The sequence below is a fragment of the Mustela lutreola genome, chromosome 9, assembly GCF_030435805.1.
Source record: "Mustela lutreola isolate mMusLut2 chromosome 9, mMusLut2.pri, whole genome shotgun sequence".
NCBI lineage: Eukaryota > Metazoa > Chordata > Mammalia > Carnivora > Mustelidae > Mustela > Mustela lutreola.
This window is the reverse complement of record NC_081298.1, coordinates 141723775-141749140: the sequence shown is the minus strand read 5'-3', so window position 1 is coordinate 141749140 and position 25366 is coordinate 141723775. Positions and strand designations below refer to the sequence as shown.

At 54.2% G+C, this 25366-nt stretch overlaps 1 protein-coding gene across 3 annotated transcripts in view; it reads left to right on the top strand.

Annotated features, from left to right (window-relative positions):
- Positions 1 to 24179, top strand: part of RNF144A (ring finger protein 144A) — a 107083-nt gene extending 82904 nt beyond the window's left edge. For all 3 annotated transcript variants that reach the window (XM_059132743.1, XM_059132744.1, XM_059132742.1), the window contains 4 exons: positions 3149 to 3356; positions 6602 to 6749; positions 12213 to 12302; positions 19907 to 24179. In XM_059132743.1, coding sequence (XP_058988726.1) covers positions 3149 to 3356; positions 6602 to 6749; positions 12213 to 12302; positions 19907 to 20038 — 578 coding nt within the window. In that variant the 3' untranslated portion in view covers positions 20039 to 24179. The remainder of the gene's footprint in view (positions 1 to 3148; positions 3357 to 6601; positions 6750 to 12212; positions 12303 to 19906) is intronic.
- The last annotated feature ends 1187 nt before the right edge of the window (positions 24180 to 25366 follow it).

The window sequence follows — 25366 nt, the reverse complement described above, 5'->3', positions numbered from 1 at the left end:
AAGTAGCTGACACAATGTCGCGTTAGCTTCAGGCATCGCAAGCTTGATTTTCATCTCCTCTGCCACTCCTCCAGTTGGGGTCTTTGCCAAGGAGACTGTGGGCTTGTTTTTCTTTCTGACTGCCCACTTTTCCATGTCGGAGACTCCAGAGGCCCATGGGGGCCGCCACTGCAGGGGGCTGGCCCCTTGCACGCCCCACTGTGCTACACCCGTGCTTCTGGCTAAGCCACGGAGTCAGAAGGCAGGTGTTTCTCTCCCCCGTTCCTCGCTCCTGAAGTCCTTGCCATCCAGGGGCAGTATCTGTGACCTCCTAGGTTCTTTATCCTTGGGACAACAGGTCGGATGAATGCTGAAGTCAGGTCTTGTCCTGTGTGGCGTTGGTGCTTTCTGCCAGAGTAAAGCCCAGACAGATGAACCCACTTGCTGAGCTGATCCATCAGTAGGCAGACCTGACCCGGGCCAAGGACTCTCCACCGGACGGATGTGCTGCTGCAGGGGTGTGGCTGGAGCGCGAGCCTGGACAGGCGCTTGGTAGAAGCCGGAACCCTGACTCTCTTGCATGCTTCTCCAGGAGCACCATGTTTAAAAAGAAAAGTGCCTTTTTAAAAAAGTCTTGGGCTTTTTTATAAGCAGAGCTACTGGGGACCTGCTTCCTTTATCTAGGGTTAATGTGTCTCTGGGAGATGGGAGCTGAGAGTATTTTCTTCTGCTATGCAAGAAAGTAGGCCACTGGCCTTGCTTGAAAGCCTGTGCTGTACACAGACATGTGTGTGTAAAACATTAGATACGGTGTATCAGAGAGATCGTATATACGTGAGGTACGCCCCATGTATATTAATATATATGTGATCCATAGCCTTAGATGTCAGTACTGACATGCTTCCCCCAAAGAAGAGCTCTCTTTTCCCGGTGTGGATTTTCTTCCTGACCGATTCCTGTCTTGTACACCGGCTGGCGGAACTCGGCCCGGTGATGGGAGCGTGGGTGCCAGCCCACGAGAAGAGCCCCGCGGCTGTATTCGGGGGTTTGAGGGGTCCTGGCGGCACGGGAAGGGTGTTTGCCTTAGGCAGGCAGGGACAGACTCAGCCCTTTCCTTCTCCGATAGGGAATCTCCCCCCCAGGAACAGGCAGTTCCTGTCACAGCTCCGTGAGGACAAAAGTCCCGCAACTGAAGCCATTACCATGGAAACCTTCACTAGGTCTCCTTGGCCTCTGCTCCGCTGGGTAATTGGGTCTCTGACGATGAGGCCGCTGCGCAGCTGCGTTTGCGTGTGAGGAGAGTAACTGGGAGGTTGGGCACGGCCGCGAGGTGTGTGAGGGCCCGCAGCCGGCCCAGACGCCTCCGGACCCCTCACAGCAGAGGCGGGGAGAGAACCCACAGGGTGTGGGAGGGCAGCAGGCTCACTGACGCCCCCAGCCGGACCAGCGCGAACCACAGGGTCCCGGTGGGAAGAGCAGAGCAGGCGCAGGCGCTCTCCCCACGTGCCCTGGGGAGGTTCGTGTGCTACGTGACCTGCTTGGCCCTTCTGCAGGTGCTCTGCTCATAGGGGACCCCAGAATCTAGCTAAAAAGTAGCACATTTTCCTGGATTCCAGAGTCCCTTCATATTAGCAGGTTCTACTATATCCTCCCTAGACTTACCAACTGGATAGTTTCCAGCCATTGATTAATTCTCCCTTCCAAATAACAGGTCAGGGGAGGAGTTAGGTTAGAGCGGGAGTGGGCCAGCCATGACCAGAGGCCCAGAGTGGCCCGGCCCACAGCCTGGCGTTGTAAATAAAGTTTTATTGGAACAGCCATTTGCGGATCAGCATGGCTGCTTTTGGCTACAGTAGCAGAGCGGAGTCATTGGAGACAGACCACACGACTCTCGAAGACTAAAATATACTCACTGTCTGCTCCTTTGCAGAGAATGTTTGCTCATTCCTGGAATAGAAGACCGTTTTCAGGGTTGTACCTGACACAGCTTATTCCTAGAGGCCTGAATCCGGCTTCTCGTTTAATTGGGGAACATGGCACACCTACGCGTGTCCTGTGGCAGCCCGTGTAGGTGAAGTCTGGGCGCACTTCCAGCCCCGTCCAGCCCCCAAGCGGCTGTAGGTCCCAGTGTGCGCACGTCCTGTCCGCGATGCAGGTGAACTTAACCCACCCCTGGCTGTCGGTCAGTCACACGGCCAGGAAGCTCCCAAGTCCTTTCATTGCCTTCCAAGTTTCCCTGGCAGAACCCAGTGGTCTCCAGTTACTTCCCCAGAGCTGTGGCTGGAAAGCTTAGAAACCAGTGGCCTACTTGAAGGCCTTTGAAAATAGCCCTCCGGCCTGTGGTAGGTTTTTGGCGGAGCCTCAGCGTTCTGTGTGGTTTCCTGTCAGGTCTTCCCTGCCACTGCCCCTCCCCGAGGACTCGGCGTTACCCCGACAGGCTGGGAATGAAGCAATCACCCAGGTTCGCGAGGCAGGGTAGCTCGGGCCCGAGCGGGAGTGGAAACAGGAAGGTCTCCTGCTTTTCAGAATAAAATCTGTCACTGTAATGGGGCTTCTTAACATCTTGGTCTCCAGTGGGAGAGGCAACCTGGCCATTCACACAGTAGTTCATGGCTTAGATTTAAATTTGGGAGAAGGGACAGCCTTAGGCAAATGAGCCCTTTGATGAGAAGAATTTGGCCATGTTCCTTCCCCCCTGTCTTTCTGTGCTCCTTACCAAATGTTGCCCAAGGACCCCTGCACACCTTGCCCTGGGCCAGGTTGTGAGGCCACAAAACCAAAGACATAGGCCTGACTTCAGGAAGCTGCACCCTGGGGAGGTGGACCAGGAAGTGGACCGTGGCCTGTGGGCACTCAGAGAGAACCCAGACCAACCATTGGTGTGTGTGTGGTGGTGGGGGGGGTGCTACCCAGCAGCCACAGCCAGCAGCATTACTAAAGGCCTCTGGGTGTGTTTTGGGAGTGATTGGAAGTGGGAAGCATCTGGAGGGGTGGACCAAGAGCCAGACAGGCACCGGGTCATGAGGGACATGGAAAGACTGCAGGGTCTGGACATTCCCTCCCTATTAAAAATGTGAAGCCACACGCTACTGTGTTCCCTCAGTCCGAACACCCCCGAGAGCCTCCGTGTGCAGATGTTGACTTGCCCATTTTTGTCTCCCTGTGCCAGAAGTGCTCCTGGACCCCTGTCGGACTTGGTGCCCGGCGTCCACCTGCCAAGCTGTGTGCCAACTCCAGGACATGGGCCTGCAGAGCCCACAGCTGGTGCAGTGCAAAGCCTGTGCCATGGAATTCTGCTCTGCCTGCAAAGCCAGCTGGCACCCTGGCCAAGGCTGCCCGGAGACCATGCCGATCACCTTCCTTCCCGGAGAGACCAGGTACCCTCTGCCCAGTTACAGTGGGAGGCCTGGGCAGAGGGCTGGGGAGAAGGAAGGGAAGGAAGCCACGTGTCCTTGAATGGGGCTTCAGAAGATGTGACTGCTTCTGGATCAGTCTCTTCCTCTTGAGCCTCGTTTAATAAACCTGGGTGGGTGGGCGAGTGGGTTGATTATTTCTGAGAACTGACTATGTGTCAGGTACCATGTGAAGCAGTGGCACAGTAAGCCAGCACTGTCTGCCCAGGAAGCAGACACACACAGCCTGTCTGGAAGGACAAACGTAGAGACAGTTTCTTACCATGAGGAGTTTGAAGTCCTATGGTACCTAAAGTTGTCCAAGACCCTCCCGTGTGTACGGTGATCTGAGACAGGGGGCACAGTGACAAGGGTAGGTGGTCAGCGGTTGCGGATACCAAAGGGATTGCCAGAAATAGGTTTCCAGGTGTCTGGGAGCGAGGGGCTGCACTTCCCTAGCAGAGCGGGCCGACGGGAAGATGGGCGAGGGCGGGGAAACAGACTGCATCTCCCCCCTCTTGTCCCCTGGTCAGACCCTGAGGCCGAAGCCCAGAGAGACAGGGCAGCATCAGTGTATGTACCCTGAAATTAAGTCGGATGAGTCATAAGCAGTTGGTAATATTCAGCAATTGATGTCCTGTGAAGTCTGTAGCACAGATGGTTCCCCAAGATGGTGTTGGCCCTGTGCCTGTTGAGGCTGTGTTCTTGATCGAGGGGCTCCCACTGGCCACCCAAAGGTGTGGTCACCAGCTGCTCCCTTTTTCCTCTCCCCCCCTGCTGCCGCTGCCCCACTGCCCACAGCTGCACCTGCACGGAGAACCTCTCGGCCCATCCTTCCTCTCCCGGGTCAGCACGTTTGTACCTGTGCCTGCGTGCCCCCCAACCCCCTCTTTCCCTGGAGACCCCTCACCGCGGGCGAAGATGGGCTCACATCCCTCCTTCATCAAGCTACCCCATTCCCAGGGCAGGGCTGCTGACCGCACCTGTGTGCCCCCACCAGATACTGTATTGATCGGAACGCCAGGCACCTTCTGCTGGAGCTCACCTGCGTGTGTAGCTGATTCTCCCACTAAGCTGAGCTCCCCACCTCACGGCCTGGGCTTGCGGGGACTTTGTCACCCCAGATCTGGGCATCCAGCCGGCACTCGGATACTAGAATGAACCGCTTCCTCCTTTTCCATGCAGTAGGGTTGCGTTACGTTCTTTTTTCCCTCAGCGCATGTTCCCGTCCAGCACCTGACCAGCGCTGATGACTGCGGTGTGTCTGCCCTGGGCCGATGGCGGGAAGCGGTCGAAGATGCCCTAACCTACTTTCATAAATTTGAGTTTATAATAGTAACGGTTGTTAATAATAATTTGAAATGTAATTCAGGTGCCTGGAGGTGTTTGGAAACCATCGTCCATACCACGTGAATTTCTAGGCACCCGCACCACACCAGAACTTACGTATTTCAACTGTTCCCATTTAGAAGTTTCCCTGAGACATGGTCTTCATTCTCCGCTGATAACGTTGTCCCCGTTCCTGCAATTTCCCTCCAAATGAGCTTATGACTCACATGAGGAAATTAGTTCCATTACGTTAGGGTCACAACTGGCTTTCAGACCGAAGCAGTGTTATCTAACCCGATAGGCAGCCTCGGTCTCTGGGTTTGGTGCCCATGACTGTTGGGCACGTTGCAGCAATCCAGAGTGCACAGCTCGTGTTTGCGCAGAGCTGACTGTGTTCCCTGGGCCCGCTAGAGGCCCTTGAGTGTGACCGCCCTGGCTCAGTTCGAGCCCGTCCTGTGCAGCCTGGTAGCTGTGTGTTTCATATTGGACAAGAATCAGAGCAGGAGAGACTGTTACCTTTCAGGGGGACTAGAATAAGAGCTGTCGCTTACTGAGTGCCCACTGCCTGCCCGCCGAGCTCTGGGTGTGTGTACCACGTGCACAGAAACCCTATCCGGCCCCACTGCACCCCGAGGTGGAGGCCGATAGCCTCGCCTAGAGCAGGGGACACACTCACGCTGCTGATACCCGAGCCACATGGTCAGGAACTGTCTCTAGACCCCGTGCTCCTCACTGTGAGGACACGCTGCCGCCTTTGGGGATGTCCCCACTGGTCACCAGCTGCTAGTGACCAGCACACAACCACATTCAGCGGGATCCCACGCCTCACTGAGGAGGAACCCCTCCTAATTATCCGATAGCTTATACTATAGGCAAACGATTTGAATCGTTATGTTTACTCTGATGCTTGTGGAAGGTCCTTCCTCCAGAATGTACTCCAAATGCCAGAATCTGCTCCCTGTCCGTGAGCATATGCTCCAGAAGGCATTATGTTCTAGAAGGCTGCTCATTCCAGTGGGAGATCATTTTTCTCCTGCAGATGTTGGACTGATGAGTGAGTTCAAATAATACAACAAATGCGTTCCCACAGTCGGTGATAACTGCTTGTAGCAGCTGACCACTTTTTCTTCCAGATGTTTCCATGCACTTTTTTTAGCTTTCTCTTTAAATTTAATGGCATGGGATGAACATTCTTCTGGGGTCACACCAAAATGTCTCTGTCCTCTCTTTACTAGCAACATAGAATGATTGATGCCGTTTATGGCCAAGTTCACCCGTGCTCGATGCGATAGTGTGTTCCTGTCCCATGTGTTGTTCCAGCATGCCCACACTGAGAGGCCCGAGGCCCGGTGCGGCTGTTACAGCCAGTCTGTGTCACGCCAGCCGTGAGACCCCGGGCTTATAGCCCGTCACGCCAACCACTGCAGACCTCACCAGACTTCTCAGGAAAGTGACTCTGTAAAGACAGGCCCAGTAGATCTAACTCATCGATGAGCACGGATTTTTAACATTTATTAATTTTTTCCTGATAATAGCAAAGTACGTAAAAATTCTCATCGATCCTTTGGAAATTAGACAAATACATGAATAAAGACATAAAATTTGACCATCATCCCATGACGCAGACACCTTCTTTATAAACCTCTGCCATAATTTCTTTTGTCTGCACACATCTAAACCTAAGTACATACTGATAATTGCTTTTAAACCCAACTGGCTGATCCACATGTTTTTTTGGGTAAATGTTTTACGGAGTCTTAGTTTCATTTTATAACATTTAATTAGAAGTCACCTGGGCCCCCTCTAGTCACACTAATGGTTGCAGCCTCGCTGATCCTGACAGCACCGCCCACCCCACCCAGCCCTGCTGAGCCTCCCACTGATGGACTTTCCCCCTGCAGCTCTGCTTTCAAGCTGGAGGAGGACGACGCACCCATCAAACGCTGCCCCAAGTGCAAGGTCTACATCGAGCGGGACGAGGGGTGCGCCCAGATGATGTGTAAGAACTGCAAACACGCCTTCTGCTGGTACTGCCTCGAGTCTCTGGACGTGAGTACAGCTTCGAGCTCGGCTTTGAGCTTCGGCCCGGGAGGGGGGAACACACCAGCCATTTCCTAAAGAGCTTCGGGAGTGCGTCTGGAACAGAAGTAAGGCCGTCGGGTGTTTCTCTGTGCTTATGGAAATACGGATTCATCAGTGCCGTGGTGGGAGGAGTTCCGTGAAACAGAAGATCAGCTTGGGTTTGGCATTCAGCCCAGGTGGATGGGGTCTTCGGGCCGCAGGTTTGGTCTGTGGGGACGGTCTTGGCTCCGCCTGCTGTCACAGAACGCCAGAGACTGGGAGCTGAAACAGGACATTTATTGCTCATGCTCCAACGCTGGGTAGCCCAAGATTAGGATCCGAGCAGATTCGGTTCTTGGCATCTGACCCAGTGCCCAGAGAGACAAGAGAAGCTTTCTCTTGGTTTACAGATGGCCACTTTCATGTGGCAGAGAGAGAGATGGGTGTCTCGCTCTCATTGTACAAGGGCACTAATCCCGTCATGGGGCGTCTGCCCACCTCATTACCTCATCTGAGCCTAATCACCTCCCAAAGATCCCACTTTAGATAGCATCCCAGGGTACGGGACGGCAGGGGGCGGGGCTTGGCTTCAACCTAGGAGTCTGGGGGGGTGTAAATGTGTAGCGCACCGCAGGGAGCACAGCAGGGGCTGTCAGTGCGTTGGGAAGGGTAACAGAGGCACGGGACAGGGAACTGGAGTCGTGGGGACACAGCTACTCTGCTGATCTGTCACCTTCACGACAGAAAAACTCACACTCTGAGCCATCTGGCAGAGGGGAAGTTCCCGGCCTCATATGGCCACCTCCTGGCAAGTGTGCCCTGTGCTGAGTGCTTCTGTACCCCAGGATCTCTGCACTTCCTGCTGGGAGTGCCTGGCTCTCCCCTCTTGAAGCACCTGGTTTGTTTTTGTTTGTTTGTTTGTTTGTTTTTCTGGAGTTTCAAGGCCAGATGCAGAGAACACTTCTTTTCAGTTCCATAGTCTCCTTCCTCAGCCCGCTGAGGAAAATGGGCATTTTGCCAAAGTGATGACATTCGGACTTTAGTTTTACAAGAGTTTATTTGTACCTAGGTTTTTGTTTTTGTTTTAAGATTTACTTATTTAGTGTAAAAAGAGAGAGTGCATGCTGTGGGGAGGGGCAGAGGGAGAGGGAGAAAGAATCTTAAGCAGGCTCCATGCTCCCTGTGAACCCGACACCAGGCTCCGTCTCAGGACCCTGAGATCATGACCTGAGGCAAAACCTAGAGTCAGACGCTTAACCGACTGCACCACCCAAGTGCCCCTGTACCTAGGTTTTTTAAACCACAGTTAAGTAGCAGAGATAGTCATCTGTTAAATGACTGTGCTTAGTGACTGTCAAAGCACATCAAATCATGTGTCCTATGTATTTATATATGTCTGTCCTGTACAGCAGGACAACTCTGTCCAGTTCTTCCAAAAATAGTATTAAGCCATTAAGACCTAACTGAAATAAAGGAGGGTTGCCGCAGATCCCTGCTTTACCTTTTTAGGAATTGTCCACAGCCTACCCCTGCTTCCCTCCCTCTGTGCCATCAAAGCACTTTTCAGGAGAAGTGTCCCTCATAGGGCCCACATCAGAGCAGTCCGCTTAACTCCTGAGGGCCAAAAAGGGGCCAGCGTCTCAGGGCTGCCAAGGTGAAGGAAGAAGGGTTCCTAATAGTGGGTCAAGTGGAGTAACTTTGAAACTTGGCCTGTTGTCTTCAGGATGGGCCTACAGATTATCAGGAAGAAAGTCAATGCCTGTTTGAGATGGAGTCTCCAAGAAGGTCTGTAACCTGAAGGCCACCTTTAAAGGTGTCAGCTAGATTGCTTCTTTGGGGTTGGTTTGTTTTGAGAAGTCTGTTTTTCCTTTATTAACTATAAATTACTAAAGCGACAGTAGAACCATTTGTTGAACCATTCAACAAATCTTGGGAAGATAACACCCTTTTGCTATCCTGGAGGCTTCATTATCTTATCCAAGGTCAAGTTTAAGAAATCAGTTTGGCAAGATTAATCTTCTTTATCTTAGATCCAAGCAAGTGTGTTCTGTGACCTTGTGTGGTGGGAAGAGACATCTAGGAGCCTGTCTCAAGCACTCTGAAGTCTTTAGGGCCTTGAAGTTTTCAGATCTGTGTACTACATATGTATACAGTATATATATGAGATAATATATGTGTGTATATATGGTCTTTCTCTACATTATATATATAGTTTTGTATCATACCATGTTCCAATTTTATGGGGAAAACTGATTTTTAAGTTAGGATGTATCATCTAGTGTCTGGTCTGTGATTTGCCACTCCTTATGACTTTTCCTAAAGGGGAGTGGAAGGAAATGTCCATTTTACTCTGTGTTGCCCAGTCTCCTTGAAGAGACTTTGGGGAAAGTATTGGAAACAGGCTGACAGAGCAGGAGGTATAGTTTCGGGCGTGATCACTGCCCTGCGTTGATGAAGCTACAGGAATGGGAGTGGTCTTCACGGAACTCAAGACTGTCGACCCTGCTCTGCTCCCTGGAGAAGCACCCTGTCTGTCTGTCTGTCTGTCTGAGTTCTGAAGCCCTGCCATCCCTACTCTGCCTGAACTAAGGACTCGGGCACCGCCTTGCCCTTTTCCACCATGAAAGTCATCCATCCTCAAGGCCAAGTGCTTCCTGTTTGTAAACAAAGAGCTGCTGAGAAATGACCCTGTGGCCTTAGAACGCAGATTCTCAGAGAAAGGGAGTCTGCTGTGGAGCGGTTCACCCAGGGCCATCACCGTGATTTAAGACAAGTGCGAACGCCTGGCTGGAGGCAGGCAGGGCTTCTAACACAGGAACGCCTGTCACTTGTCTTTTGCTTGTGCCTGTCCACTCGACTGGGGGGGGGGGGGGGAGTCTAGATCCTGTGCAGCTGCTTCCTCCCAGCATGTGCCTCATTCCCAGGTCTGTGCCTGTCCAGGGTCCTCAACGGCCCGCCCGTAGCGCTCCCCCGCATCCCCTCTGGGATGCCCTCCCAGCAAGGGACACTCGCACTTTCTTTCTTTCTTCTGTCTTTTCGGGGAGTACCTAGATCATCTTTGTGGGGGTAATTGTTCAGTGCCCACCCTGTGCGATTGGCTCTGCGCACCCATCGTCTTTGATGCGTGCGTTCTTTCTGTGAGAGTGGGAGGTATTTCCTTTCCCATGGGGAACCCAGGAAGATTTAACAGCCTTCCCCAAAGGCACCGGAGGAGTGAGGAATGAACCCGCATCCACTCTTTCATCTTTCAGTCTCCGAAAAATACCACAGTTTGGGGTTAGACTAGCGCCGGCCAGAGTTTGACTCAAAAGGCCCGAGGGGATTTATTTTTATCTTTGAAGATCTCTGTGATGGCAGCTTTCTGCTGCATTGCATTGTTTCTGTTTCCAGCCAGGGGCTTCATGAGACCTCCCTGAACAGTAGTCAGGACAAACTGTCTCCGTACAGAAATACACTTGGATTCCTGGCAGGTCCCGGGGGCTGTTCTGCCCAAGGCCTTTGCCAATATACTTCAAGTCACGAGGAAATCATTTATATTTTGTAAAAAGCATCGTAGAGTGGAAGGTACCGTGTGAATGTGCTTCCGTTCAGCCCGGGACTCGGAGCAGCAGCGCCCCCCGATCAGGAGGAGCTGGGGTCGCCCGGACACATTTCCAGTTTGTTTCAGAAAACGAATTCAGAAGCTCTCTGTTCGCCTATGGTGCGAAACTTTGTGATAGGCAGTCTGGGAGCGCAAGACCCAGGCACGGAGAATGAGCTAATCTCAGCGTACGATGATGTCAGCAGAAGGGAAAGCGGAACGGAGAATTCGAGGGGCGCCTGGGTGGCTCAGCTGGGCTCAGTTAAGCGACTGACTCTTGGCTTCCACTCAAGGCCGTGATCTCAGGATAGAGCTCAACTGTTGGGCTCTGCGCTTAGCGGGGCGTCTCTTGGAGAGCCTCCCTCTCTGTCTGCCCCTCCCCCTGACTTACATGCTCTCTAGATAGACAGATAAATAAATAAGTAAATAAAATCTTAATTAGAAATTTAAGGAAGCAAGTCCACAGTGGACAGATGTCAAAAATTGTTTCAGAGACACTGAAGCTCGGGCTGGAAGAGGCTTCCTCTTCATTTACGCCCGGGCTTCCTCCCACCGTGCAAGAGACTCAGGGAATGGCGGGGAGGCAGGTGGTGGCAGGCTGGGCCTTCCAGCCTCCCACAAGGCTTCCCACTGCGACCCCAGAGAGACCAGTGCTCTGTGATGCACACGGTGCAGCCTGGCACCAGGAGGAGGAGGCCCTGGACGGTCCACAGACTCCAGGCCGGCGCCGTTCTCCGGAGGGGAGCCAGGTTCGCTGAACGCGGTCCCCCAGTCTGGTTCAAGCCAGGCTGATTTTAAGGGCCAGACTCTAGGCTGAATGCGCGGCAGCCCAGGACTCTGGGAAGAGTGACTTCCCCGCCCTCAGTAACACGGGTCCTGGTCGCTTATTTATTCCTTTTTCAGGATGAGGCTGTCTGTTTACACCGTTGGCTGAGTGAGTAAACAGCCGTCAGCCCCTCTGGGTACTGTTTATGGAGCTGTGTCTTTGTCTGTTAAACGGGAGAGAAAATGGTACTTCCTGTTCAGAGGGCGGGGAGCGGAGGGTTTGGGTAGAGAACCCCGTTCCCGCTGGCTCAGCGGGGGCGTGCTCAGGGCTGGGGTGCCACGCACAGAGGCAGGCACGTAGTTCACGCTTGTCCTCAGCTGGGGGCCCAACTCGTAGAGCCTGGGGGCGACCGGAGGTTGGATGGGAGGAGAGAGCTCGGGGCGTGGGGAGCAGCAGGAACAGGATGTCTCGGTGAGTCAGAACTCACTTCAGACCATCGGAGGGCCCGTAGGCGGCAGGTGGTTGCCGACCCAGTTGTGCTGAGTAATGAGTCCGCTTTCGTGGTCTGAGCAGAAAGGAAAGGCACTTCACCGGTGACAAGCCCCTCGGTAATGGAGGGGGACGAGCCAGAGATCAAGGGAATCCTCTAATCCAGGGGTGATCCTGCGGGCAGGCGGCAGGAAGATGTGAAGCCGACTTGCTCCCGTGGAATCAAACGCAGCCAGGGCCCCCGAGTCGCTCCTGAGCTAGCAGGAGCCTGTGACCTACTTGTTCATAAGCCCCGCTTCCCAGAGATTATCTGTCTGCAAAAGCAGGAGGCGGAAATCTGGGGCAGGGCTCCCTCTAGTGCCCACAGCCGCCTCCCTCTGGGGATGCTCCCGGGACCGGGACCCTGAGGACTGAGATCCCACTGGCCGCCCAGCACCGTGGGTGTCCTTCCTCAGCCACCCACTCCCTCTCAGACCCTGACTCGCTTTGGAACTAAAGAAAGAAACTCGGCCCTGGCAGGACTCGCTCACTGTTCGGAGAGGAACCTGCCATCAGCCCTGCTCTCTCTCTCTCTCTCCTCTCTCTCTCTCTCTCTCTCTCTCTCTCGTCTTCACAGGATGATTTCCTCCTGATCCATTACGATAAAGGACCGTGCCGGAATAAGCTGGGCCATTCCAGGGCGTCAGTCATCTGGCATCGGACACAGGTAGGAGGTGACTCACCTGGAACTTTGATCTCCGGGAAAGAGACCCGGTGCGCCAGGGGCTTGGAGACACGCTGTATGGAAAAGCAGAGCTGGTCGGCCTGGGTCGCACCTCACTTTCTTGGTCTAAGATCATGCTTACCATAATCCTAAGGGTACCGAAGGGTTAGGTGTGCAGGGTACCCCCGGGGTAGCCCTGGCCCGAAGTGGCAGTAAGTATGCATTGTGTTTAGCACGTGAGAGCTCCTTAAGGACAGACTGGCTTCCCCGCACCTGACCCACGGCTTTGATGGTGAGCCTCTGGTGGCTTAATCCTTGCGTGGCCCTTAATGCGGATCTTTCTCTAGTGGCCTTGGGGTAAGCAAGGTAGTCCCAGGAAAGGGGGACAGAGAGAATGGAAAAAGCCCCTCCCCGGGAGAGTCTAGGCAGCCGGCGGGGTTTCCGCAGGGCCTGTGCCTTCGTGTTCCTTCACACTTGGAACTCGCATCGATTTCCTCCCGCACGCCAACCCTCTTCTAGGGCTGGCAATACTCCAGGGGATAAGACCGGTGTGTCCCTGTCTTGCGGGACCCACGTTCCGTGCAGGGACAGGAATAACAGGTGCCAGGAGTCAGCGGGAGAGGAGATGGGTTAGGAGGGCCTGGCCGGGAAGGGCCGTAGGAGGTGGTGCCCACGGCGGAGTGCTGAGTGACGCTAGCCCTAAGAGTAAAATTCCCAGCGGCTCTCCTGGCAAAAACGGCTGTACTGGGCAATAGCATAGGAATGCCACTTGGGACGAGCGAGCTACAGCCAAACCCTAGGCAGGTCTGGAGAGCAGAGGAGAGCGAGTCCCTTTGATAGAAGAAAGGCGGCCGCAGGGAAGGCTGCCACGGACATCAGAAGTCCTTTGAAACAAGCTGCGAGCCCCAGATGTCGTGGCTTCTCCCTGGCGGAGCTGTGAGCAGCTCTCCGTGGTTGGGCTGCTCCTGGGGGACGTGGGGAGGAGGAAACTGTCCTTCCTCCTGCTGAGGAAGCAAAGGAGTCGCTAAAGTACTATCCCCACGTGGGTCCCTGTTGGGTCTGACCCTGAGGACAGCTGAGGTCTACCTGCTGACCCCCTGATGCCATTGTAAATGAGGTTTCCTTGGGGTAGTTTTCCCAGTGACGAGGAGGAGCTGGCTGTGGGAGTGGGGGATGGGGCAGAGGGGGGAGTCAGACAGAGAAGGGACAGTCAGGCAGAGGGGGGACAGTCAGTCAGGCAGGGGGGGAGACAGGCAAGGGGGGCAGGGAGGGTTGGGGGTAGAGCCATGGGGTGATGGTCTGAGGGGACAGAGCAGGGGTGAAGCAGAGCAGTCAGAGATGGGATGAGAGGCCAGCCCGCATCTGCCCTCGGGCTCACCGCCCCTGTGTGGCTGCTTGAGGCGGGTGGGGCTGCCCAGGGAGGGGTTGGAAGAGCAGGTCTCCGGGCAGAGGCCCCAGAAGTGCCTGAATCACCGTCTCTACGGCCCACGTGGTGGAGTTGCTGAGGTGCCTGGCAGGGCTGTTGGGTTCTCCTCCGGCAACTGCCCCACAGTGACTCCCCATTTCTAGGGGTGGTGATCGGTCACTCTGTGTCATTTGTTGACGTTACAAAGTCCCTGTGCCTTTGCTTTCCCAATTTTAGATGCAAAGTTAGACAACATTGTTTTAGGAGATTTTTTTGGAGAATTTTAGCGTGAGTTCTCCTGATCCTTGTAGGCTGCTCCCCGTATTTTCGTGGGACTAAAAGTATCACGTGCCAAGTACATTCTACCTAGAGCCCCGCCGTGAGTTTTCTCACAAGGTGTCCTGCCGTGAGCAGAAGGGTCTGTCACGTAAAAGTTTCGCACAATTCCATTCTGCCCGAGTGACGTCACTTCGTTTATCCGGTGTCACAGGGTCTCTGTGGACACGTGGTCTTGCGATCAGGAGGCAGCCGTCGCAGGGAGGTCTGGGAGGCTCTGGCGGCAGGTGCGAGGGCTGTCCAGCTTGCCGTCCCCTGACCCCGCACAGAGTGCTCGATGGGGGCAGGAGATGCTCACTTGTCTGCGCGTCCTCTGCCCCTCTCCCGTCCCTTAGACACCGTCTCTTAGCCACGGTCGCTGTCTCTGGTGCTGGCCCGGGGTCCGGCGTGGGCATCCAGCGTCGGCATCCAGCGTCAGGGGTGGAAGTCCATGACCTCCGCCCTAGATCCGTGTCCTCCCAGAGGACTCCGTTACCCCGTGGGCGAGGGTCTGCTCCACACTGGCTCTTCCTTCGCTCCTGAGCAGGGAACCCTCGGGTCTCTTCCCACGCAATGAAGGGGGGGCTCCCTTTTAGCCAAAGGATGGCATTTAAGGGCTCCAGCGGATAACCAGGCTCTGGACGCACACCCGTGCCCGGACCTGTGTCCACGAGCACCCGCGGGGCCAGGCTGAAGGGCGGGAGCGTGCCCCAGGCAGCCCATCCTGGACGGCCCGTGCGGGGAGCCCGCCCGAGAGTATGTCTCCCAGAGCTCCGTGGGACGGGCACAGGCACTGTCTCTTGTCCTAACCCAGGGTGCCCCGTGCCTTCAGTCTGCAGCAGATCTGGAGACAGCTGCGTTGCTTTCGGGCCGCAGACTTTGTGCCGGTGAGACGAGGACCCGGAGTGGACTGTGACGGAGGGGTCACCGATGGCTTCTCATTCTGTTTATGGGGAGGTGGGACCAGCCCTTGTGACCCCAGTGATGGGGGAGCTCTCCTGGTGCACTCCCGGTCCCTCCTGGGGCCGCAGAGCCCCCTCGGCTCCCAGCTGCCACTAGCTCTCCCCGTGGGGGCGACAGAACGTGTGTGAGTGGGACTGGATTTTCCCTTGAGGTCCCCTCCTCCTCCACGTGCTGCCCATTTGGGGACGTGCCTCTCCAGCCTCCTTGTCACTCAGACAAGAAGCCTGCGTGACCCAGACCCCCCAGTTCCTCCCGGGCTCACGCCCCTGCAGCCAGTGTGGCTCCTTTGTGTGCCCTAAACCCCACTCCCGGCCTTGCTCCCTTTCCCGCTTCCCCTCAGGCAGCACCACTGTCCCACCCTCTTGGAAATGCAGTGGTTTGCACGGCCGAGGCCGGCCGTCCGCCCCGTGGCCCTCATGGCCCATCTTGCAGGTACCTCACTGTCTGGGTCCCCAGAGCACTCGTGGTGCAGAGTTGGAAGGTGGGTGCCCCAGAGCCCTTGGGAGCCTGGAGAGGAGTAGAGGGAGTTGAGGACAGGTCGGTCTAGAGGGTGCGGGCAGCCCGTTGGGGGCCCCCAAGAACCAGCGCATGGGATCCAAGTCTCCCGGAGAGGGGTGCCGTCAGTCCCTGCGTCCGTCCCTGTGATACCTGTGTCAGCCCCCAATCCCACTCCACCCCACCTGGGGGCTTCCCGGATGCTCAGCTTTTCCTGACTCTCCTGTAATCCTGAGCTCACTTTGGCAGCACATATACATATACATACACACGTACACAGATACTCCTCCCGGGGACCTCCTTTGTTAGGGGCTAAATTAGCCCCCTCACCCCCAGAATTCACGTCTTATAGCCCAAAGCCCCAGTGCCTCTGAGCGTAACTGTGTCTGGAAGTGGGTCCCTCGGAAAGGGGATGATGTGACTGGGGAGCTGCTGGGTGGGCCTGATCCAGCGTGACCGGTGCCCTTCTGAGAAGATGAGGGCACAGACCAGTGCAGAGGGTGCGGCTCGGCCTCAGACCTCGTGCCCCCAAGGATGGTGAAAAGACAGATGTCTGTGGTGCTTGGTTCTGGTGGCCTGAGTTGATGAGAGCTTTCTAGATGGCCTTCTCTTCTGCACACAGATGGTGGGATGGCTTAACTCAGTTGTTTTCTGCAATCCGTGCTCCCTCCCTGGGAGGCAGTCCCTCGTATGAGCATCTGTGTGCTGATGGTCCTGAAATCTGCTGGCTCCTCCCCGAGCTCAAGACCCATGGGCACACCGACTGCCTCATAGATATCTTCACGTGGGGATCCGTCCGTCGCTCTCGCTCAGAACATCTGAGTGGAACTCACGGTTCTTCTCTCATTACCGAGGTCACATTAACTTTGTCCCCTCTGGCCAAAACTGAGCGCAGCATTCTTGGATCCCTTCGCGTCTTGCTGACTTTGCTTTCTGAACTGTCTTCTGGTCCGAGTCTCTCCTCCCCATCATCCTCCCCCCTTCCACCTGCCTGGCCTGCTGGGAGTCCCGGAAGGGTCTCCCGGCTCCGTCTTCCTTCCTGTGGGGCATCCGCCATAAAGCCCCTGGAACTCACCTGCTCCCTAGTGTCTCAACATGACAAACGGTCAGCTTCCGAGCGGTGACCCTGCGCTCCCGGGTTTGGCTCTGCCGGACTCCACCCCGGTGTCCTGCCTGCACTCGTCCGGTTATCTGTGTTCGCTCTGCTCAGCCAGACTGTCTGAGACTCTCTCTTCTGGCCGCCTCAGCACATCTGCACCTGGCTCACGCCGCTTGGAGCTGTGGCCTCCCCAGAGAAGCCCCCGAGCTTCCCAGCACCTGTTTTCTGCATCTCAAATCTGTGTCTGGGCAGTTTTCACCCCTTTGTCACAACTGGTGTCTTCTGGCCCTCGCAGCAGAACCCGTTCGTGCAGAGAACAGAGAGGAGCCTAAGGAGTTCAGAGCAAAAAGTATTCACCAGCAGAGGAAAGAGGTGCTATGACCGAAGGCAGGCAGGAGAGAGGTGGCGCTGTCCCCTGGTGGACATCGGCGTAGGCTCGGCTCACTGCCGGCTGTCGTACCTCCCGGAATCCCTCACCTCAAGCGCACACCCCAGCAGTGCCATGGTGGGTATTTAACTGCTGGCTCCCAGGCAGGGGACACCCCAGTCTGCAGCGCCGCGTGGTGCAAATACTCCCGCGGTGGCTCTTTCAGGCTGTATCCGTGCTGTCCCTGCAGGGGGAACTAGGAAGAGCCATGTGAGCGGACACAGCCCTGGGTCCCTCTCCCCTGTCACCCAGACTCCTCTGCCGCATCTAGCCCGTGCTGGGCAGGCACTGATGCTGGGGGCACGTGCCCGGCACCAGTGAATTAAAGACGTTCTGCGCATTCACCTCACATGTCTTTGATTTTGGCGTCTTGTCCCCCAGCACCGGAGTGTGGTTTGTAGAACTCTCCGGGGGAGGTGACTCCGAGCCTACCGGTTTCCCCGCAGCCGGCTCATCTCTTGAACATCCATGATGCGTTTACGGTGGGAGACGCAGGGGGCCGCGCGCGGTCAGAGAAGCCCCGCCAGGCCGTGGACTCCCCGAGATCGCCAGCACAAGCGGTGCTGCGCTGCGGTGACGCCCGCGGAGCCTGGACCCCCGGGCCCCCGTGTCTCCTGCAGCGACGGACCCAGCGCCTGATGCACGTTTGTAACACACTCACTGACTGGCTGGTTTTGCTTTGCGACATTTGCTCCCTATGTCATCCCTTACCTCTGGCTGTTTTCCTTCTGGCAACATCTGCTCCTTCCTGCCACCAGTTGGCAAGAGATCGGTGTCCTTGCTTACGAAACGGCAGGCAGAGTAAGAGGCAAGAGAGGGTGAAAACGAAGGCGTGTTATTTCCCAAGAATGGGAGCGTTTGGTCAAGGATATTGGTATGTTTGTGGCCACGAGGAGTCCCTGGCTTCTTTGGGACTGACTAAGCGCTCCAAGTGGTAGGGATGGTGTGAGCGCCCTCGAAATAACCCCTTGCTGGCGTTTTCATCTCTTCTGAAGTATTGGCGTGCACGTGATTTTAATAAAGCCTGACCTGATTTCACATCCCGTAACCCACCGTCGACATTACCTCCACGGACGGACGGAGTCCGCAGGCGGGAGAGCCAGGCTCCTTGCGTGAGCCACGCGGTTGCAGAAGCATGTGGTGCCTGCAGGACAGTTTCCAGGCGGAGGTCTAAGCGAAGGTGTCCTCTCTTCCACACATCTGGGTGCCCTGGCCTGGTATCCAGCTTCAGAGCCGATAATGGCCCTTAGAGATCCTGTACCTCGATGGTTTATTTTGTCTTTGAGAATGATGAGGCACTAACAGGGGAGTCTGGCTTAGAACGGCGTGCCTGGGTGGTCGTGTATATATATCATTGTGAACACTAGGTGGCGGTCTGACTCTGCCCTCAGATGGCCCTTGGGGCTGCCCTCCGCCTGGGGGGTGTGCCGCCCTGGCCAAAGGCTTTCAAAGAGGAAACACCTGGCTCTTTTAACCAGCTACACTGCCCGACTTCCTTGACAACATGTCTACATTTACTCATCCCTCGGCGTAAGCATGCATTATAAAACAAAGCCAGAACTTGTAACAGTTTTGAAAGTAGTCCTGGGTTCAAACTCTGGAAGTGTCATGGGTCTGCTTCCTCCCTGATACGCTGCACCTGGGTCTCTCCTGTTCTCCCATCTGGAACGTCCGATCCTAGTCTTTCTGGTTCATCAGCTACCCCTTCCTCTTCGTAATCTCAGTCCTCCATCCTCTTAGCAAATGTTTGACCCTTGGGCTCCCTTTATACCTGGAACGTGATGGCAGTGTATTGGCAATCAGTTAAATCTCAGTGTCTTTCCAGTGAACTGGGTGCTCCTCTAGGATCCATGGTCTGATGTGTTTCTGTATTTGTAATACCCAGCACAGTGTCTGGCTCAGGGGAGGCTTGTTGGCTAAGTAGATCTATAAATAGGTCGCGGTCTGGGTGCTTAGATAGAAGGAGGGGGGAGGAGAGGGAAAGGAAGAAAAAGAAAGGGCAGGAGGAGTGAGGGGCAGGCAGTAAGGGGAGGCAGTATTGGTGGATGGGCGGGTAGGTGAATGGTGACTGATGGATACACGATAGGTAGGTGGTAGGTGGGGGGCGTATGGTTGTATGAGGAGGACGGGGTGGATGACGTGGGGATGACGTGTGGGTAGAAGGCAGGATGGACGGGGGATACGGCTGGGTGGGGGTGTCGAGGAATGGATGGGAGCTTGACGGGACAGATGATACGGATGGGTAGAGGAATGGAGGGGGGTGGGTAGATGGCTGGATAGGAGGATGATGGGGGATGGGCAGTGGATGCATGTGTGGATGGATGGGTGGATGGATGGGTGGGATACGGTTGGATGGATGGATGGATGGGTGGGTGGGTGGATGGATGGGTGAGATATGGTTGGATGGATGGATGGATGGATGGGTGGGATACGGTTGGATGGATGGATGGATGGATGGGTGGGGTGGATGGGTGGATGGGTGGGGTGGATGATGGATGGAAGGGTGATGCATGGGTTGTTGAGTGGATGGGTGGGTGGTTGAGTGGATAGCTAGCTGTGTGGTTGGGTGAACGGATGTGTGGGCAGATGAATAGCAGGTGAGGGATGGCTGGATGATGGGTTCATGGACGGATGGATGATGGATGATGGAGGAACGGATAGATGGGTAGACGGGTGGCCAGAGAGTTTTACTTTGCTAGAGATAACATCTTTTTTCTGTGTGTGTGTGGACATCTGTGTAGACACACATAGCCTCATGCTCTGTGCCCATGCTGAGGGAGGCACATAAAGGGATGGTGGATGGGTAGAGGATGGGTGGGTGGGCGGTTGTGTGGCTTATGCTTCGGTTGTGGAACTTGCAGACGAACCACCTTACCCTCTGCTCCTGTGTTCCCTTCTTACAGGTCGTGGGCATTTTTGCTGGATTTGGGCTCCTGCTATTGGTGGCCTCGCCTTTCCTGCTCTTGGCCACTCCATTTGTACTCTGCTGCAAGTGCAAGTGCAGTAAAGGTGACGACGACCCATTACCCACCTAGAGGAAGGCGCGATGCTGGATCAAGACCCTGCCTCTGGGAAGCGTGGCTCTCCCCCACCCCGCCCCACCGTCCCCTCTCACTAAACATCTTTCTTGCCTTATGTGCCCCATTGAGCTTCACAGTGTCACGCTGGATGCCGTGATTTCAGGGACTAATGTCAGAACTTCTGCTGAGGCCCTGGGGGCAGTCACCCGGGTGTGGGGAAGGCAGGCTGGCGTGGGGAGGGCACGTCACCACAATCCGTCTCTGCCGACTTGACAAGGGAGGTGCTGCACGGAGCACACCGGGCGGTTTTCTCCCAGTGGGGATAGACTAGGAGTGTCTGATGGTTGCTTAAGAGACCCTCTCGTGCAATTGGCGTCCGTCTCCTCCTTGGCGTCAAGATGGTGCCATGTTGCTGGGAGAAGAATTCTTTTGAGGATTGCAACTCACTTCGGACGGAATCCGATAATTCTGACTTGAGAAAAGCACTCTGTTTATGACAACTGTTTTTATTACTAATGGCATTTAGTAAAATCCTTTTTTAGAAGGCGTTTTTTTTTTTTTAATTTGTTTGTTTTTTGTTTTTCCTTCTTCCAACTGAGTAGTGGAAAATCAACAAGGTGCATCTACACCATCCTATGCCTTTCTGGAAATGTGCATTTTAGGAAGATATCGATAAACGACTTTTCTGGCTCGGCCACTTTTCAGGAGATTTAGAAAGCCTTACGCGCTCTTTGTGTTTTTCTAGAAACTTGTAACGACGTTTCGAACACGACAAGTGGTGTACTGTTGTAAACGTGGGTTCCTCTGTTGTTGTGTTTCTTAGAAAATACCAGCGTGTTTAAGAGGAGTGTCTTCATCATTACATTTTCCTTTTTTGTTCTTGTTTTCTCTCCCTTTCTCCCTCTCTCTCTCTCTCCCTCTCTCCCTCTCTCTCTCTCGGGGCTTCTCTCTTCTCATCCAGGTATGAGCAAATACTTTTTAATGTCTTTGGAAACCAAGTGCTTTACTCGGGACTTGCTCTGCTGGGAGTCACGGTGGTTTGGCTGCTTGCCTCCGCCTCCTCGTGTCGACAGCGAGAGGAGGGCAGTGCTATTGGTCCTCACCATTAGGGCTTCCTGGCAAGACTGGAGGACTCCTGGGAGCCGGGGGAGAAGCTTCCTAATTTTCAGTTTTTTCAAATGACTAAGTTACTTTGGAGAAATCTGTGTCTGACCCAGCTCCAAGCCCTGTTGCTAACCATTTGCCCCACTGGAAAAAACCTTCCATTTCACTTATTTTGATTAGGAGATCTTCCCGTTCAGCCCCTCCCGGGCTGGGGGTGACTGTTCCCCCAGCAGCGGGATGGGCGGGTCAGTAAGACGCACGCTGTAGGCGTCGATGTTTAAAAGGTGGAGAAATCGTCTTCTTTAGAGAGAGCGGGCTTGAATAGGACGTTCAAAGCCACCTGCACTTTTAAGGAACAAACTGACTGCATTGAACTTGGGACTTCAGAACTAATAGGCAAATGCAGATTTATTATAGTGGCGCTTTTTAAAACTTCCTAGACATTCCACAAAGGAGAGAAATGGAAACAGAATCAGACCAGTTTGCTCGTTGCTCATAAAATGCAGTGGTTTTCCGGGCGTGTTTGACTTCTATGTTTGTGTGTGGGCCTCGGGTCCCGGTTTGCTTCCCTGTACAGAAGCATCTACCTTATTTCTTAACGTTTGATAGATGAGAAGACACAGTATCCCTTCACTCTCCACTTGTGGTGTTTATTATCTTTATGACCTGAAGCCGGTAGGAAACTAGTCCGTGTCGAAATCACATTCAGAACATTCTCCTTACGACCACGGTTGAATTTTTAATTCAGTGACGAAACAAGAACGCACAGAAGATCATCTTTTCAGTGGAGCCTGGGCAGTGATTCTCTGCAGCTCCAACTGTTGCAACAGGGTCTGGTGGTAGATGGCTTTCTGGAGACAGTGGTGCTCCAGGAGTCCTAGGATCGAGTTGGCGGCCGAGACTGGGACCCACAGATGCACTTGTGTAGCCAGACCCTTCCAAATGCCTATCAAAGACAGCAGCAGGCTTGTGGCTCGGTTTCCAGTGTCCACGGGCCAGCCCCGCCCCATCCCGGGCCACCGTTCTTTCCTGTGCTTGCTGCCTCCCACTGCGCGGTCCCCGAGTCCGCCCGTAGCAGCACCCCTCTCCTTGGGGGGGAGAACCCGACCCTTTGGAAAGGAGGCGTTCCCTGGGCTGGAGCTCAGATGTCCTAGTGGATCGGGCCTTCCGTGTAGCCTGGAGAAACCCACAAGCAAATCACACTCCTCCGTAGCCTCAGCCGTCCTCGTGCCTTCCCCTCCGACACGTCTCCCAAACGCATGTTTCAAGCCAGGAGAGGACCACAGAGATGGGGCCGGCCGCAGCCAGTCACGCCTGCCTGCTCTGAGTCTTTGCACCAACCGTGCTTCCGTCCGCTTGCTTTGCTTTCATAGTCACACAACTAGACTTGTCCACTCTTAGGAAGATGCCAGCAGGACTGCATTGCGGTCTTACGTGAACTTGGATTTCCCCTGCTGACTGCTTCGATTTCGGTAGGGAACTCCGTCCCATCGTTCATGGGGATGCAGGCCTGCGTCTTAGATTTTAACCTCACCATCGCTCCCAGGGGAAACTTGGGCGGGGCGGGGGGGCTGTCTATGCTTCGTAGGGGGACTGTCCCATGGCAGAGCTTGTCTTAGTTGAAAATTGCATTCGCTTTCACGGACGGTTTCATGCTGGCCTTCTGGAAGCACATGCATGTTTATTCCTTTGGAGGCCTTGGAATCCTGGAGGCGAGCGAAGACGTTAGACCATGGCTGACTCGACTGGTGTCTGGTTGGGGTCGCTGGAGGGGCGGCTGACCTTAGGTCCTCTGTGTCCCTCTGAGCCATCATGCCGTCTCAGTGGACGTGCCTGGTCTCTCGGTCCGGCTGTCCGTGCACTGTGAAGCCCGGCCCTTGAGCTTTGCATTGGTCGCCGGAGGCCAGTGCCCTCAGAGGAGGAGGCCCCACGGATGGTCATGCAGCAGAGACTGGCTCCAGGTCTGACCATAATCAAATCCTTCAATTGCGCGAGCCACTGTCCAGATTCGTTCTTCCTCCCTCTCCAGGAGTTGCCAGAAACTGGGGAAATCACTTGTTACACCCTTTTAAAAGGGGGACAAAGTCTCTTTACGACATACTATTTCATAAAACCAGTTTAGGAACCAGGCCGATTCCTGATTAGAATACAGGGCCCACAGAGAAAGGGAGTCTCAGCTACGCAAAACTTACTCCAAGATGAGTCTATCTTTTTCGTCTATATTGCAGAGTTAATAGTTATTTAACCAATTCGAAGAGGACATTTTTCCCTTGGTGGTCTTTAAAACTTAGTGGGTTGGAAAGAACCAGGGAGGGCTTTTGTATATTTCTCAGATTTTCATTTATTAATAAATACCCCTGTATATAAATGTAAATATATATATGTAAATCACAGTAAAATCATCAAGGGAAAACATTTTGCATGTATAAAGCTTCATGAAGGTCTCTTTAAAAAAATACCAAAGCTTGTTTGTTCCTTCTAATTACTCTAAGCCCTTTTGAAAATACATGACATGAAGAGATTCTGGCTGGTGTTGCCAAAATAGCCAAATGGAAGGAAGGGCCTGCACTCAGATATAGTTGCTAAAGCATCAGTCCCAAGAGAGCTCCGTCCTTCCTCTGGTCTGTGTACTCCTGTCTTCCACACTTCCGGGAGCCCTCGGCGAGGGCAAGGCGCCTGCCACACGCCCAGCCTTTCCTTCAGTCTTTGCTCACTTTACCATGGGTGTATTTTAACCTTGTATAAACCTATGCATGAACAGGTCGCGCACATGTATACAGTACGTATTTGACGAGCGGTGGTAAAACACAAAAGTTCGGTTTGTGTTTTTTGAAACGTCAGTCCACTCCGTGCCACTAACACTGTGATGTATAAAAGAACTGTTTGAATGCCTTTTAATGTTGTGTTTTGTACTTTGGAATCTCATGGAGAAGTTTGATTTGTAATTTCAATACATATTTTAAATGTATTGTGTCTTATGTAGTTTGTGCCCCTTTAGAAGGGATTTCTTTTTAAAAGAGATTTTGGCTGGAATACAGGTTACTTTCGTAAATCCTGTCTGGCTCCATCTTTTGCATGTTCTTGGTTGACGCCTGGCCTGGGGGACTGATAATACGATGATTGGAGGAGACGGGAGCGGAAGGGGCCGTGGGAGAGGGATCTCCCATCACTGGCACAAACACGTGTCTGTTCTGAGGTTTCCTCTGCTGGGAGTGTTCTCAACTCTTGGTGCCAGATGGATCTGAGTGGCTGGGGAAGGGGCATGTGTCCTCCTCTCCTTGTGGTGCCAGCCTGGTATCACGGCGTCGGAAAGCATCTCTACCCTGGCTGCCTCCCAGTCCAAGACAAGTACTTACAACCCTATCAGAGTTGATGGGCACGTCATGACGACCAGTGGGCATCCTTTTACTACTGAGGGAAGGAAGAGCAGACACTGATGCTGTTTGCTTTCCTAGTGATTCTGATAACTCACCTTCCTTTTCATTCCTTCGTTTAGACTTCATGGGAGAATATATACCTTATTCATTAGCAGGAAGCTGCAGGCTAGGAACAGGCACCTGGTCCTGGTCCTATGGTTGCATGTTCAAAACCATCCTTAGAATCATAAGGTGCAGATCAGAGGAGGTGTGTTTTGTTAGCCCGTGACTCATGGCTGACCACAAAGACACTATTCCTAGTCACTGGGAGCTCCTGCTCCTGGTCTGGAGGGGACGCAGATCTGCCAAACAGTAAGGGGAATAAGGTGTGGCAGGTGCTCTGGTGGGCACTTGCACAGCACTCAGCCGAGGGAGCCGGTCAGAGGAGGCTGCTGGGAGGACCCGGTGTGTGAGCTGGGTCTTGCCGATGAGTAGGTATCAGCTAAGCAAACACAGGGCAAGAGTGTTCGAAGGAGCGGTCAATCCATCAAGCAGGAGTTTGGTCCAAGGCTGTCAAGACTGGGGTCCTCCAGCAACAGAAATTTATTCTCTCATGGTTTCGAGGCTGGAAGTCCAAGACGAAAGTGCCAGCAGTGTTGTGGGTGAGGACCGCGAGGAACAATCTGTTCCCGGCCTCTCCTCGGCTTCTCCTGGTTGGCTGGCAATCCTTCATGTCCCTTGCCTTATAGATGCATCATCCCAATCTCTCTCATCCTCACCTTGTGTCATCTCTGTGTGCATGTCTGTGTACAAAGTCCCTCTTTATGAGGACACCAGTCATTGTACCTGGGCCCACCCTAGTCCATGATGACCTCATCTTAAC